The 17,322-nt window shown below is 37.0% G+C and overlaps 1 protein-coding gene across 5 annotated transcripts in view; it reads left to right on the top strand.

Annotated features, from left to right (window-relative positions):
• Positions 1 to 17,322, top strand: part of ARHGAP15 (Rho GTPase activating protein 15) — a 629,485-nt gene that overhangs the window by 359,930 nt on the left and 252,233 nt on the right. For 4 of the 5 annotated variants that reach the window (XM_005573073.5, XM_005573075.5, XM_074008983.1 and 1 more), the window contains one exon: positions 1,341 to 1,463. The exons of the other annotated variant lie outside the window; for it this stretch is intronic. In XM_005573073.5, the coding sequence (XP_005573130.1) occupies positions 1,341 to 1,463 (123 nt within the window). The remainder of the gene's footprint in view (positions 1 to 1,340; positions 1,464 to 17,322) is intronic. 5 annotated transcript variants of the gene reach the window in all.

The following is a 17,322-nucleotide window of genomic DNA, read 5'->3' on the forward strand; positions in this document are numbered from 1 at the left end:
AAAATTCCACCCTTCTCCCAGCTAGAAGATGAGCACGATATTTTTCTTTTTCTGTCATTCTCAGTCTTGAACTTCACTTTAATTCTCCATTTTACTAACTCAAGTTTGAGTCTGCTTTGTAGTCAAAGGCAGGGAAAGGAGGATGCAAAAATTGCCTTACTTTGCCAGTTATAGGGAGGTTTCTCTCTCCCTGGACCAGATAGATTTTCAGAAGCATGTCTACATTTATTAAAAAGAATACTTAATAAAGTACCCCAAACCCTCACATTATGTCAACAGTTGAATGAAGGCAGTGGAGCGTTCAGTTAAGATATGTATCTTATCTACAGGCACAACAAATTACTATCTGTAACTAATAATAAGACACCTTGGGCCAGGTGCAGTGGCTCACACCTGTAATCCTGGCATTTTGGGAGGCTGAAGTGAGCAGCTCACTTTAGCCCAGGAGTTAGAGACCAGCCTGAGCAACAAAGTGCGATCCCATTTCCACCAGGAAAAATAAATAAATAAATAAATAAATAAATAAATAAATAAATAAATAAAACCAAAAAATTAGTCAGGTGTAGCCAGTAGTCCCAGCTACTTGGGAGGCTGGGGTGGGAGGACCTTATGTATGATATTCATCCCTGAATTCACAGCCTTTAGCATGGAGCCTGATTATTAGACATTCAGCAAATATTTGTTCAGGAATGAATTTTACACACCTGACTTTGAAGATAAATCTGAGAATAGGAAGCAGAGGAGAGGGGACTAATGAAGACATGGAAAAAGTTTGAGGCAAATTATGTTTCTGAATTTCACCTAGAACTGGTAGTAATTATACATCAATAAGGAGAGTAAGAAATATCTGCTTCAGAAAAATAAATCACTTCAGGTTAATATAGAAAAGAAGATTGACAAAGTTATTCAAGCAAGCAGGACCTTCAGAAATGCCTACATAAGCTAGGGATAGTATATAATCCTGTTTAATTGAAATCGGCAATGCTAAAGAGTTGTCTCCTGTAGCTTAGATGAATTTTTCCCTTACTCTGACCATAATTTTGTGTATAAACACATGGAATTATCCATGTAAAGGTTACGTTAAATATAAGGAAATGAAAGTGAAAATAAATTGTGAATATATGGAACTAATCCCATTCTCATTGTACATTCATGCTGCAACAGGACTAATACTTTCATGTGGGCAAATTTTACTCACATGGCTTGTTCTAGACAGAAGAGCCCGAGATATTAATTCAGGTAGTTGTTTCATAACTACTGTTTTCTAGTCAGATTTGCATAAAGTAATAATCATAAAGGAGAAATTTACTGAAAGCCTCTGATTTTTTTTAAATCTTCAGTGTTCAGACTGCATCATAGTGCTTCCGATACAAGCGACAAAAATCGAGTTAAAAGCAGATTAAAGAAGTTTATTACCCGAAGACCTTCCCTGAAAACTCTGCAAGAAAAAGGACTTATTAAAGGTACAGGTCATTTTATACTTGTACTATAACTGTGATAAATGAATGTACCTCTGTGTTCATAGCTAATCAGCTCTAAAGGAATATTAGAATATTTTATTCTTCTTAGGTTGCTTATTAAATTTTCTACTCTATAACAAAGAAGAAAAATAATTGTCCAGAAAACATATCCTGAAAAAATAAAGGAGGTATCATGGGGCCATTGAACTATATACCTGGTTTTGCCCTCAGAGGACCTATGTTCTGCACTAGGAACAGAGAAAGGATATCCTAGTGGCCTGTTAGAATGATTCCATGTACTCCTGTGCCTGGGTGGTTCCAGTTCACACCTGGGACTTAGTAAGTATGAACCAGCACACTTACCAACCTAGCCCTTTTCACTATCAGAAATGTCCTGATTTGGTTAAAAAGTTATCTGATCACCCTAGTCATAGTCTGAAGTTAGTGCTAGGAAGAATGTCTAAGACAAACTAGTGTCATGAAGATGTATGGATATTGAGAGCTGGCAGTCCAAAAGCTCAATCCAAACTGAAATAACTAGGTAGTTTTACAAATATATGTAAAGGGTAGAATAGATGATTGTAAGAATAGATGATTGCCACCAGAGTAGAAAATCATGGTCTCTGGCATTAAACTAATTGGATTGCCAGTCACTCATTTTGACATTGATCAAGTTATGATCTCCTCTGTGCCTCAGCTTTCTCATTTGTTAAATGGGGATATTTATATACATCATTGAGAGGAATAAATGACATAGCCTATGTAAAGCATTCAACAGAGTTTCTGAAACAAAAGTAAATATTTTATGAATGCCCTCTGCTTATTAATATGATTATTATTCATTATTGTTATCACTGTTAGTGTGTCAGATGAAAGGATGGATGGATAGATAGAACCAGTGATTAGTATATTTCTATAACTGGAAATTACCTTATAGAATATAAAGGCTAAATAGATTTTTTTAAAACAAGAAAACATACGCATGAAGTTCGTTATTCTCTGTATTTTTCAAATTTTCTAGCTTATGTGTACTTTTTGAAAATGTAGTATAAGAAAGAATTTGAAATTGGGTGAAAAGAAACGCGTAACGCTGAGAGGAAACCTGAAAGGCTGGCTAATCTTTATAGAAATCGAGAGGCGATTTAATAAGCAATCATTTCTCATGAAGAGGGCAAAGCAGATCTTAATTTTTTCAGCATTACTTTAAAAGATAAGCATTTAAATAATTTATAACTGTGCAATCTATCAGTTTCAGTCTGTTTTGAAACAGGGAACATATCTGAAAAATTAGCTGGCACTTTGAACCAATTGTAGAAGGTGAAATTTCATGAAGCAAAAGCATACACATTACTAATAGAATATGAACTTCTTAGGATTTAGGAGTAAAACTAGGACCCTGCTTTAAATCAGACTTGCCTCAGACTTTTACTCTCTGATGTATAATACTTTTCTGAGTTGTAGACAGTAATTAACCCTCTACAGATTCAACTTCACTAAGTAGTATTACTAGTACCTTCAGTTCTGCCTTAGAATTCATCCTATAGAAGATCGTTTTCTTAGAAAAGATTCAGTTGCAGGTTAACTGTCATCTTGAAAAATATAAAACCAGCTAAGCAGTCAATAATCCTAATTTTACATAATGTCTGAGTTTTTCATGACCGGGGCAAAATAAAAGGGGTTTTAATTCAGTGGCAGGATCTGGCTCCACATGAAATGCTGAAGAATTAATTACTACAGTGCTCTAGAATTGGTCTCAGAAAGCGTTAGGGAAGCTGGATGCCTAATGTAGTTTTCATACTGAAGCAATGGAACCGCTAAACACACTCTGATTCATGCATTTCTTAGCGCTCCATTAAATTTTCACCATAACTGACCAATGAGTCAGTATTCTTTAGTAGGGCTATGGAAAAATCTATGTAAAATTCTGATTTGATAAGCTTCCACTGTTGTCTTCAGTGGAATTTTTTTCCAAGTACAGATCAAGTTATGCAAATATAGTCACTTCTTGGGCTTCTTTCAGTTTTAGCTATGAACTTTTCTAAGGCTTTTACTAAGTTTTTTTTTTTTTTTTCCCAACTCAGTAAAAGGCATTAAACCAATTTTTAAAAATATCTGGCTAGTCACACTTAGTACTTTAGTCCATTTTTTTTCTTACACTTAAGGCAAAGACTTAGAAAAACAATAAAATCAGTATTTTTAATCAGTTAAGAAAAATTACATAAAATTAATGATTAATGGTTACATGGTTAATTTTTCCAAGCAAAATGACTTAACTCTTTCAAAGGGAAGAATTATTTAGAAAGAGGAATAATGGCTTTAGAATTGTTCTGCAGCTCATTTGGCCACAGAATCTATATCATACTTATAAACTATCTAATCTTCCATATCTGCACAAAAGGCCTCCATTACTAAGGTTTAGGAAAGCTGTGCTTGGCAGTTTGGGCTTTACAATTGTGCTTCCTGAAATCTGGGAGGGATTCTGCAGGGCCATGTCAATTTTCAAAGCGTTAACTCTTTCATGTCATTCACCAGTAGGTTGAGGAGGCTGGGCTTTGAATTCAACCAGCCTTTATTGAGCACCACGATGGGGGCAGGAAGGGTTAATATTTTATTGACCCTATAACGCCCATCAGAGTCACGTCCACAAAGCACTTAATGTGAAAAGAGAATTACCCCAATATCATACAATCTAAATTCACTCACAAGCCGTTTCTTCAAAACTTGTTCTTTGGACTCACGGAGTTGTGACCAATATGTGGTTTCATTAGATAGAACTTAGACTGGGAAGCAGTCACTTGATGGTGCTGTATTTTCTACTTTATTATTATTATTATTTGAGACAGAGTCTCACTCTGTTGCCCAGGCTGGAGTGTAGTGGCATGAGCTTGGCTCACTGCAACCTCTACATGCCAGGTTCTAGTGATTCTCGTGCTTCAGCTTCTGAGTAGCTGGGATCACAGGTGTGCACCACCATGCCCTACTATTTTTTTTTTTAATTTTTTTTTAATAGAGATGGGGTTTTGCCACGTTGGCCAGGCTGGTCTTGAACTCCTGACCTCAAATGATCTGCCTGCCTTGGCCTCCGAAAGTGCTGGAATTATAGGCATGAGCAACCATACCTGGCCCTGTATTTTCTAATTTCTTTAATATGACTAAAGAGAAGAACATATTATGATGTCAAAAAAAGTAGGCCAGAAAAAAATTCTGAGTGATTGCTCAATGAAAAGAAATCTTAATAGCTCAGGTGGGTTAGCAAACACTGTACCATTGCATTGGTAGCTTTGGAAAAGTTCTCCAAGGGCATTCAAGTTTGTCAACGAATGGTGAGCCCTTTTTAAATATATGAGTTTACTAACATTGAGCATCTCATTGGGAACAAAACTTGAATCCATTTAATACATAAATTATAGGCAAAAGGGTCCATTTTGAGGTGGTAGGTGTGTTTGTAAATCTCCTTGTCCTGCTTTTGGAACTGAAGTAACAGTTCTTTAGTTTTAGCCAAACTGCCTTATGTAATCTTTCAAATAACAGTATTGACATCCAAGATTAGGTAATACAGTTTTTAGAGAAGATAACAATTGTTTGGCTTTTCAGGAGCAATTAGTATGCTCTTATGTCAAAATAATAGCATCAGAGAGAATTTAGAAATGTTTAGTGTTTAGAAAGTAGTTTCATTCATAATAATAAGGACAAAGCCATACTGGATGACATTAGTAGAAACTGAAATTGGTATCATACTACTTGTTTTTGAATCAGTATGTTATAAAATCTGCTTGAAGAATAAATAGCACACCTCAGGGATTTATGATAAGGAGAAGTGCTTTCCGGCCTCATCTTAGTTTTGATCCCTAAGGGGTACCACTTTGAACAGCTTCTATTTATAGTTCTGGTGATTGGGTCCATACTTACATCCTTGTTATTTAGGGTGAAAGTTGGTCTGTTTTTTGTCAATGTCCTTCTTATCTTCAGTGTTGTAATATCTTACTTTATCAGTCTCAGACAGTACTTTAGGTTTCTGCTGCAATAGGCGTGAATGTTACTCAACTACACCAAGCCTCGTCTTGTTTTTTTGTTTTTGTTTTTTTGTTTTTTTTTTTTTTTTTGGAGATGGATTCTCACTCTGTCACCCAGGCTGGAGTGCTGTGGCGTAGTCTCAGCTCCCTGCAACCCCTGCCTTGCAGGTACAAGCAATTCTCTTGCCTCAGCTTCCTGAGTAGCTGGGACTACAGGTGCACACCGCCACACCCGGCTAACTTTTTGTATTTTAGTAGAGACAGGGTTTCACCGTGTTGCCCAGACTGGTCTCGAACTCCTGACCTCAGGCAATCCGCCCACTTTGGCCTCCCAAAGCGCTACAATTATAGGCATGAGCCACTGCGCCCGGCCCTACTTGGTTGTTCTCCTCGCCGGATACTTATGGTCAAATAAGCTCATCCTACAGTCTCCATTAGCTTTCTCCACAACTTGCAAGATGCCTACATCTCTACTTACGTTTCGTTAACCCTAGAAAATTGAGCGCTAAGCCTCCATTGGTAAGATGAAGAATTTAGAACCAACTTCTCCTCTCATCTCCTCTGCCTCTTCTCTTCTACTTCTAAGTCATACAAACTTATTTTATTTTACTTGGTTTTATAAGTATGGCTTATTTATAGTGAAATTTTAAAAGCTAAAAATAAAAAAATAAAATGGCCGAGTATGGATGGCTCATGCCTGTAGTCCAAACATTTTGAGAGGCCAAAAGAGGACTGCCTGAGGTCAGGGTTCGAGATGAGCCTGGGCAAGATAACGAGACCCTGTCTCTTTACAAAAAGTGAAAAAAGTTAGCCAGGCATGGTGATGTATGTCTACAGTCCCAGCTGCACAGGAGACTGAGGAGGAAGGATTGCTTGAGCCCAAGAGGTCAAGGCTATAGTGAGCTATGATCACATCACTGCACTCCAGCCTGGGTGACAGAGTGAGGCTTCCTTTCTTAAAAATCAATCGTTCGGGCGCGGTGGCTCACGCCTGTAATCCCAGCACTTTGGGAGGCAGAGGCAGGCAGATCACGAGGTCAGGAGATCAAGACCATCCTGGATAACATGGTGAAACCCTGTCTCTACTAAAAACACAAAAAATTAGCCGGGCAAGGTGGCGGGCGCCTGTAGTCCCAGCTGCTCGGGAGGCTGAGGCAGGAGAATGGTGTGAACCCAGGAGGCGGAGCTTGCAGTGAGCCAAGGTTGCGCCACTGCACTCCAGCCTGGGTGACAGAGCGAGACTCTGTCTCAAGAAAAAAAAAAAAAAAAAATCAATCAATTAATCAACATTCATACTATTATGCTTGCATAAGGTTGTTTACTGCAGCACCACATAGACTTCCTTTCCTGTACTTATAATATCATGACTCCTGTGACCCTCAAGGGGTAAGGCCCCTGATTATTGTGAAAAAAACTCTCCTATCTTTTACATTCGAGGGATATAGTAACAGTTTTATGCTGTTTCACATTACCTCCATGGTTTTTTTCATATTTTTGAACTAAATGGTGGAAATAAAACAATAATCAGCTTTATTTTAGTCATGTAAGTACTATCAAATCTTTGGCCAAGTTATATGCCAGATTGGATGAACATATCCATGGGTTGCATGCTGTGAATTATGGGCCACTCCAGTTATACTGTTCTTGCTTTCAAACCTTATGCTCTATCATTTCTTATAGTCATGCTTTTAGTTTGATTCATTTTTCCATTTTGAATTTCCTGCCCCCTACCCAGAGTTTCCTTTTTTTTTTTTTTTTTTTTTTTTTTTTTTTTTTTTTTTTTGCTTTTTGGGCCTTTATGTCATTATGTGCTTTTATTGTCTCAAACTGTCTGTGTATTCTAGTCTGCCACTGCTTGCTTTTTTCCCTGAATATCTTCTTCTAAAGTCCTTTCAGCCTCTTTCTCTAATTTGCACTGGTTGCTCTCCAGCTGATTGCCCTGTGATTTCCTTCCATTGCTCCTCTGTGTTGGATCCACTGTCTTCTGGATCCCTTGCCTTCCCTTCTATTACTCTGTAACAGTTTCTGTGAACCCATTTAGCAGTTGGAGTCCTCAACCCATTTGGAGTCCTCAACTGTCTAAAAAATACCTTCAGTATGCCTACACACTCAATCAGTAGCTTAGTTGGGTATAAAATTCCATTGTCTGTCCAACACTGAGTTGCAGATTCCCCTCTTAAAATTCTTTCACTTGTATCATTGTTACTTCAAATTTCTCTCTCTCAAAATCTTTGGGGGGTTTTGGTCTTTATTTTGAGATTCTGGAATCCAGATAATGTATATAGTGGACAGCATTTTTAAATTTTATTCTGCTTGGCCCTTAATTTTAAGAATTATGATTCTTTTTTCAGTGGTGGATTTTTTTTTTAATTTTTGTTATTACATTGATACATTCCTCCCACCTGTTTTCTCTGTTTCCTATTCTGAGATATTTTTTATGTGATCATTAGATCATCTGAATTGATGGTTTCATTCAGTGTTATCTTCTCTCAAATTTTGAAATAATTCTCAGTTTTGTTCCCCAATATTTACATTATTTTAATTTACATTATTTACATAATTATATAATTACATAAAATAATTACATTATTTTAATGTTTTCAATGTTCTAGATTTGTTTCCCATTCTTCTTTTTTTGCACATCTCATTTCTCACATACCATGAAAGCAAAAACTGTGTTGACCATTCTACTCCTATACAATAGTGAGGATCGCACATATAACTCAATAAATATTTGATAATTAAATAAGTAGGAAAAGTAGATATTTTTTTAAAAGCTATCTGAGGACATAGATTAGAATTTGTTTTTGTTTTGGAGTTTTGTGTTTATTTTTTATTTTAAACTGTTCTCTTCTGGTCTTTAAATGATCGATTTCATCCAAGGTCCTTTTCTTTCCTTTATTTGATTCATTCTATTTACATCAAATTAGTGACTTTGCCCAAATATCTGATGGGCAATGGTTGTCCACTCTTATTAAAGAATGAGTCTCTATAGAGACTGGCTAGAGTTCTGAATTCATGGGTAGACCTGGACAATGACATGGTTTTGCCTTAGGGTGGTCTGCCAGTGCATCCCACCCTATCCCATACCTCAAATACCACATATTTTCAAAGGATACAGAATGCTTTATATTCTCTTGGTAAACGGAATCAATCTTATTGCTGATAGTCAATTTTTCAACTCCATTTTACAATTAAGAAAAATGAGGAGAAAATATCTCAGATTATTTGAAAGTATAGGAGCTTTGGAATTTGACCAAGCCAGGTTTGAAGCTGGATTCTGTGATTTACCAGCTATTAACTTAATATCTGGTTATTGGCTTTCTTCTTTACAAAATTTACACTGAAAGTTTAAATGAAATGATAAATGGGAAAATGGTGCTCAGCTTTTCTTGGCCATCCCACAACTGTTTTCTCCCTTCCTTTTTTGTTTCTTCCTTTCTTGTTTCTTCCTTTCTTCTTTCCTTAATTTAATCTTGCCTTTCTTATTTTTATCTTTCTTTCTTTCTCCTTTTTCCTCTTCCTTATTAAGGTGCACAGAGTAAACTATGACCAAGACGGCCCTAGGAAACCATTCTGTTAAGTATTTGTTTAAAGCTTGAGAAATCATTCGAGGCAAGCATCTAGGAAAGGCAGCAGTAATTCACTTACTTCAAGAAACGTACACTGATAACTTGGGCTTGGCTTATATTTCTCTTTTTGGTAATTTTAATCATGATGCTCTTTAGACATAAATGGGCATGAGTTCATTTTTCTTTGCTAACTACACTTACTTACATAGTGCCATGCAACTGCTGGGGCATTTAAGTAATTACTCACACAGACATAACTGATTGTTTAAGGTGTCTGCCATAAAAGAAAACAATGTCTTTGAAAAATTATAGTTCTTTTAAAAATATGTCAATTATGTTGAGAAAAAAAGATTTGCCATTCAAATTGCAAATACAAGCTATCAGCCCTGGACTTAACAGTCATGTTTATGAATAGCAAAATCATTGAGTTAAGAGAAAAGTGTTTTTTAAGTAATTTGTTAGAACGGATATATGACAGAGTAACATAATTGTCACACTGTTAATTTAAGCAAAATGTATATGAGCAACACTGTAATATAGCTTTGGGTAGAGACATGCTCCAACTTTGCCACTTTATCAGTGTTCGTCTGAGAATAATTATACTTGAATTTATATACTAGGGCATGGGTCTATCATTGCTTGGGCCTGAAATACTCTCACAACTTCCACAATATGCACTAATGTGCTTAAAAATATCTTGTAAATCTTCTTTTTTAAAAAACTTCTTTATGGCTCAAAATTGAACTGTGATCTTTACATGTGAGCTGTGTCATGATTTAATATTAGCCAAAATTAATAGCCAACCTTAATCTTCTTTATCTTGGCCTACAAGCTTCCTGGTTCCTTTGCATTTATAGTTCTCAGGCAGTTTCTGTTATTTAAAGGCTCTTGGGAGCAAATGTGTTGGTAATACAGTACCACATAGTTAGCTTTTGTTCAATAATAAGATGCAGGTCACCATGAGAGATGGAGAAATGTTGCAAAAAGGGTGCACCTGGGTAGCAGGTTAAACCCATGTATTTTAAAAGCCTGTTATGCACGTAGGAAACAATCCAGGTCTTGTGAGATATTAAAAGCAGAATAGCTTTGGAGCAAACTAGAGAAAATGAGGTCCAGAAATGGGAGCAAATTAGGTAAGGGGAAAAAGAATGAGCCAGAATGATAAATTGGTTTCCCTGTGGTTGAAGAATTTATTTTCTTATGGGGACAGATCTTTTTGTACAGATTTTAGTGAGAATGTAATATTTGAGATGGTGACTTACATACACTTGATTTTTTAAATCTACAAAATGGTTTTACCAGTAAATTTCTGGTATGTAACTCACTATATGTGTTAGCAAACAACAATGATAATAATTCTCCTTTTTCTTCCTTTAAATTACATTTCTTTCACATTAGGTCAAGTCCTCGAGATGTTTCCCTTTTATCAAGTAAAGGAAAATGCCAGATAATACCAGGCTTTAGCCATGAAACTGACCCAATGCCTAGTAATATTTATGCGTAATGCTGGGAGTATAAAATGAATAAAACCCAATTGACTCAAAGCCAGCGTAATGGCATTTTGTTTTTAGCCAATGACCCCTAAAAACCATACTAAATTTTGCCCTGGCAGCAGATGCTGGTTTTATTCATTCTGTGGACTATGTATCCTTAAAAGATTGCCCAGAATTCTGGCATGCCCTATAGGGTTACATGAATCTGGTGCCGGTTTGAAATATTGTATTTGAACCTTCCAGTTTGAGGACTGACAAGTTTCCATAAAACAGGAAGAAGTAGATCATACACACCAAAAAGGAAGCAGTAACAAGTGGAGGCAGGCTTTGTTTCATCTTATGACTCTATGCCATGTTTTAAGCATACTCCGTGCTCTAACTCAAATCTTGTGTGTGTGTCTAAATTGTAAAACAGATACAAAACCTCCCTTTGCACCCCAACATTGCATCAAAGTTGATGTGCTCTCGAAAGCATACCTCAGCTAGTTGGAGACGACCAAAAGTCAGGCTAAGGTGGTATTTCCTCCTTGTGTCAGAAGTCTGCTGCCCTCTGGAGAGATGGCCCATGACTGTTTCAATCCTCTAATCACATCCTAAATCTTTCCTCTGTGAAACCACCTGATGAGAAGAAAAAGATGCAGGGCCCTTGTCAGTATTCAAAGAATCCCCTTTTTAAAGGTTAGCATTTATTATTGATACCCTGCTGTTCTCCAGCAGGTGTTCTCGTATGGCATAGTTCCCTCCTGACTCCTAAAGCCAGCTTCACAAGCAGTGGAAGATTCTTCAACTTGGTTCTTGTTAGCTTTTCAGGGCCTCCATAGACCTACGAGCAGTATCCAAAGTCAGTGCCTGATGCTGCTGTTGCCTCTGTCATTTGTATAATTCTACTGCTCACACTAAGTACTACATGGTGATTTCATTGTGTGGCGAGGTGGATAATTGAGGGAGAAGAAAGCAGAGTTTCATCCTGACCTGGAGACTGATTATTTGAGCAAATGCATGAATGCATGCTTCTTATATAGTGAGACAAGTTGAACTTTCCATGGTATTCAAGAAAAGAGGTCTCACTTCTTCCTCACTTAAGATATGAATGGGATTTAAGAGTTCACATGGTGTGTACGTTGAGGGTGTCTCTAAAGATAATACATGTCAGAGCTCTCACAACTCGAATACCCTCATTAGGGACCCCATTCAGCAGATGTGTTAGACTGCTACGAGCAAAGGAAATATTAATATCCACAATTCATTTTGACATATCCTAAGATTAAGAGAGTGCTCTTTTATTTCCTTTAGCATCACTGACAGTTTGGCCTACAAATCTGTTTTCTCCAAATTCATGTCTATTATAAATCAACAACATTTCATAAATTTCCAAGATTCAAAAAAAAAACTTGCATTATTTGATTTCAGGGGCCCAAATTTTGTCCAATATTAAAAGCATCTCCCTTCGGACTTGTTATGCCACCTGATTAGTGATAACAAAAATTAACTTGGCCTCTGTAAAACTGAGTCATCAGGAAAACTAACTCCATGTTGTAAAAGTGCTATTCCTGCATTTTCTATTCTTTTCTATGGGAGGGAGACAAGAGGCCATATCAGAATTTGGATAGTCATAATTGGTGGTCTGTCAGTATTAGTGAAATTGCAACAGGGAGAGGTATATCTCCCAGTTTTTCTTTGAAATTGACTATATTGCTGTAAGTGTGTTTCATCAAAGCCTTTTCTGGGGCAACAGATCTGAAAACATAAACTTTATGTAGCATTGCTCCTCCTTAGATATTTCCCTTTAATATGTCTTTTCTTTTTGAAGATAAAATAAAAGTCCATAAAAGAGTTCTGGGAATAGGCAGCTATATGTCATAAACACCCTTCATTCCCCTTCACCCAGAGCTCCCACCCCCCAAAATTTGGAAACAATTTGATTGAAGTGATGACTGCCTTGATCTTGTTTGAATACTCCTTCTTCATTGTCTTCTTCTCTCAATGGGAGGCAACAACCCTGTCGCAGAGTCATTTCTGGGAGGGAAAGAGGTATTTCTAGCAACCAGATTTTTCAAACACAAAATTGAGACACATGGCCTGACAATGCCATAATATTTGAAGTAGGCACTGTGCTCAAAGATCCAGAACATATGGTGGAAAGAGTTTTCTTATAAAACGCAGCCATTTAAGACACTTTCTAGATTCTTATTCACAAAAGGCTCATTCCCCCATCCCTTTTATTCTCATTAAAAAATATTACCCACAGATCGGAAGACTGACCAGTTTTCCCTCAAATTTGCTTTTTTTGCCAGCTTGAGAACCACCCTGTTGACTAAAACGTTAAATGCACAGCCATCATGGAAGAAATGCAAACCAGACTGCCAAACATATTATGAATATATTGCTCTTCTTAAAAATGCTAGTTGGTTTTTCATACTGGAGTATTGACTAACTGTCTGTGTTTGATGTATGGTTTACCAGCCTGATGTCGACTTATGGTTAGAGCTTAACTTGTTAGTTCTGCTTTTGCAGCCAATTCAGAATAACTACAGATGCCTCGAGATATTAAAATTGACTGCTCAAATGGACTCAGTGTGGGAGTTTCATTGGTTTTAAATTGATAACAGCTGAAAGAGTGAATGATTAAAGAGTACATGGGCATAGGACACAGCTCTTTCATAGAAACACTTGTGAACAGCCTTCAGTAGTGTGGGAATTTTTTCTTTCCTTTTGTATTGTAGTTACTTCTAAGCAACCTTGAGTTAAATTTTAAAAGTGCTCAGGAATATTCAGGAGCCTAGAGGAGAAATAATTCCTGAGAAACTGAGATAAATTTTGATGAAGTGGGTTTCTATTCTACAGGGAACATTTAAAGTTAAGTAGCATTCCATAAGGTGATAATTGTGTCTATTTCCTAGGCATTTAAGTTAAGTAAGCTGTGTAGGAAGTATAAACTGTCATAATAGAAGGGTTAGAGTGTTGTGTACATCTCTTTCTTCAACTCATAAAAACCAAAGCTCCAAAGTGCCTTATCACAGATAAGTCAAACAAAGCCTCTCCTTTGCTTTCTTATTCTCCTAGGAACAGTTATTATTATTTTCATTATTTAAAAAGATGTTCTGAATACTTTCTTGTCACATGGAGAAAAAGAATACAAAAGAGAAATAAAAAAACTTTTCTCCCCCTCCTTAAATCAGCAATACTTATATGAAGCAGGCTTTATGAAAACTTATTTTCACCATTTAATAGTAGCTTAAGGAAAAAAGCACAGTAAAGAAAAGAATTAAGGGAAATGTAAAGAAGTTTATAAAAAAGAAATATCTGTTTATAATACAGCTCTTCTTCAACTTAGTATCTTTCTAAGAGTTAGGTGTCCTCACTATGCAGTATTGTGACCTAGCTCCTTTCCGTTTTCAAACGTCTCTTAGTATTTTACCTTTGATATTCCGTCGGGAAATATTAGAAGAACTTTATATAGCTAACTGATTAAAAGCTATATAAAGTTTGATAAAGATCAATCTACAGTAAGGCATTAAGGTGAGATTTGTTGACAAAATATAAGGCCATATAGTATGTACTCATTTCATATATTCATTTTTAAAAAACTGAATCATCGTGCCTAGCTAGTATGTCCCTATATATATAGCAAATATTTACCTTATGTTAATTACAATTTGTGGAATAAAAGATTCAGGTACATTTGACAGTAACATTAGTGAATAGTGATATGTATGTTCAGATGTAAGAAAATCAAATTATGAGGGATGCTCTGACTTTAAAACAAAATAAGCCACAAATATCCTGGTCAATGTTTACAAGAAAATGTGTTACATATTTACTGCTCAAATTTTGCCCAAAATTATAATGTGTATACCTGGACCACATCTTAAAATTGCCAAACTCAAGTTGCCTTCATGAAGCATACAGCCATTGAATCATGCTTTTGTTGTGATAGACAGCTTATGCAGATAGCCATCTAAGAAACTGCTACAAAGATTGACATTTTCACAAGATATAATTCCTTTAGATATGTAGAGCAAAAGAGAGAAATTTCATTCTTTTTCAACAATTGTTCAGCTCCAATTTTGTAATGACTTTTAAAAATCTATCCCTATGAGACAGGAGGGAGATTTTAGAAGAGATGTCATCCAAGTTAAACGTATGCGAAGGTCATTAACTTGAATATAACACTCCTAACATGTCCCTTTGAACTTGGAACTCAGATTCATCGGAGGAAAGAAAAGATGGAGCTGGAAGAGGCCTGGCCTCGGTTAACCTCACAGTGAAGGAATCTTTCACATAACAAGAGGCTGAGAAATAAGCTGATGGTATAAAAATGATATCTTGAGGATATCTTAATATGGTGAGATTCCAAATACTCTAAATTTCAGAAAAGCCATTGCTTCCTTGGACTCCCTCATAATTTGTACCACCTCATACATTCATTCATTTCCTGAACAGTGAAATACGATGTTTACATCTTTTGTGACTTCACATTTTAAATGCATTGAGGTCTTTACAACGTTACAATGAGCATGTTACAATGTTTGCATCTTAAAAAAGTAATTAGCATAGGAGACCATTTGATATTATATAAAGAATTTGACTGGACCTCATTCAATGCCTTTTAAGAAATAATCTCAAAAGAGGAAGTGAGAAGCTGCTTTAGTTATAAATCTGTTCACATAATTACCAGTTAAAGAAGATATCATAAACATTTTAGAAAGAAAAGCGAGGTTAGATCCTCATGTCGTTAAAAACAGAATTCCAAATGATGTCAGATACCTCCGATTCTCTAGCATCAGTTTCCTATATTCATGTACACACTTGCATGCATGTCTCTTTAGTCAGAAAGATCATATATTTGTAGTATGAGTGAATAATCTTGAAGAAAAATAGCATTGGTTAGAAATATACTACTAAACACATGAAGAGAGACAACAAGATCTACATGTGAGGTTAAGTTCAACTTGAGATGCCACAGTGATATGGAGAAAGGATTCCAAAGGTGGCTATGCAGTATAGGAATATAAATATTCCAAATGTGACTACACAGTGTAGCAGCTGACTAGAGTTTTCCACAGGCGAGGCCTCTGCCTAGGTGTCTCTACTACAGCATGAAGGGCAGGATGGGAAGCAGAAGCTTTTGCCAGGGAGCTGTGGCCTCAAAGGTATTGACTGGGCAGGAGGCGAATAGTGGGTAAAGTTGGCACCACAGCCTTACTTCATCCAGGACAGAAGGTAGAGAGTAAATAGTCCATTGGAGAATGTTTGGGGACACAAGACATGAGAATTTGAGGAATTCTAGGAATGGTAGTAAAAGACTTTGGGTTCGGCCGGGGCGCGGTGGCTCACACCAATAATCCCAGCACTTTGGGAGGCCGAGACGAGTGGATCACCTGAGGTCAGGGGTTTGAGACCAGCCTAGCCAACACGGTGAAACCCCATCTCCACTAAAAAAACAAAAACAAAAATTAGCTGAGTGTGGTGGCAGGTGGCTATAATCCCAGCTACTCAGGAGGCTGAGGCAGGAGAATCACTTGAACCTGGGAGGCAGAGGTTACAGTGAGCCAAGATTTCACCATTGCACTTCAGCCTAGGTGATAAGAGTAAAACTGCATCTCAAAAAAAAAAAAAAAAAGAAAAAGAAAAAAAAAAGAAAAGACTTTGGGATCAAGTCTTAGTGGAAAGCACTTCCCTGTGATAACCCAAAGCCATCTGTTCCTACAATCAGTTATTACAGCATGAATACCCCAGAGCCTAGAGGAAGTTTCTGTGTGTGGATTGTTTGTTGTTGTTGTTGTTGTTTTGTTTTGAGATGGAGTTTCATCGTTGTTGCCCAGGCTGGAGTGCAATGGCACGATCTCGGCTCACTGCAACCTCCATCTCCCAGGTTCAAGCAATTCTCCTGCCTCAGTCTCCTGGATAACTGGGACTATAGGCACCCACCACCATGCCTGGTTAATTTTTGTATTTTTAGTAGAGATGGGGTTTCACCATGTTGGCCAGGCTGGGCTCGAACTCTTGACCTCTAGTGATCTGCGCACGTCAGCTTCCCAAAGTGCTGGGATTACAGGCGTGAGCCACTGTGCACAGCCCTGTGTATGGATTCTTTCTGGCCTCCCAGATGCAACTCTCTGAGAAGCTGCCTTGAATGTGTATGTTGAGCTTCAGTTTCATTTGCTGACCAGGACCATGGACATCGATCAGAGATCTACTAGAGGGAGTCCGCGCTAACCAGCTTGGCATACTATCTGCATGTTTGGAGTGGTCTAGGAAGACTCTGCTGGGGAAGGGTTAGTCTTTTGTCCCAGCCTTTTGCCCCCATTATGACTAGCCTAGAATCCTAGACGCAAAGAACATCTAAGAAAACATGTAGTTCATTCTTGGGAGAAAGAGATACTACAGCACAATAACTGTATTAGTTTTATATAATGTTTGAGTGTATAAAGCACACTTGAAATAATTAAATACATGAAAAAAAATATTTTCCTTTTTGTGCTTGGGTGTATATGATGGGAAGTCATAGGTTGTAGTGAAAGACAGGGCAACCAAGACTCTTCCTGGGCTATTTAAAAGAACTGTAAGTATTTTACTTATTCAGGAAAACAGAGTATTGCAGAACCATAAAGATTACCAAATTTTAAAGTAGATTTGGCTCGCTACTTACTTGTTTTGTGAATTTGGGCAAGATGATGAAATTTTCTTTCTTCACGCTCTCCAGCTAATACTTCTCAGGACTGGTAATGTTTTATAAAAAGCAAGTAGCGTAGCAAACAATAGCTATTAATGGTTATACTCT

Source organism: Macaca fascicularis, chromosome 12 (assembly GCF_037993035.2).
Source record: "Macaca fascicularis isolate 582-1 chromosome 12, T2T-MFA8v1.1".
Taxonomy (NCBI): Eukaryota; Metazoa; Chordata; class Mammalia; order Primates; family Cercopithecidae; genus Macaca; species Macaca fascicularis.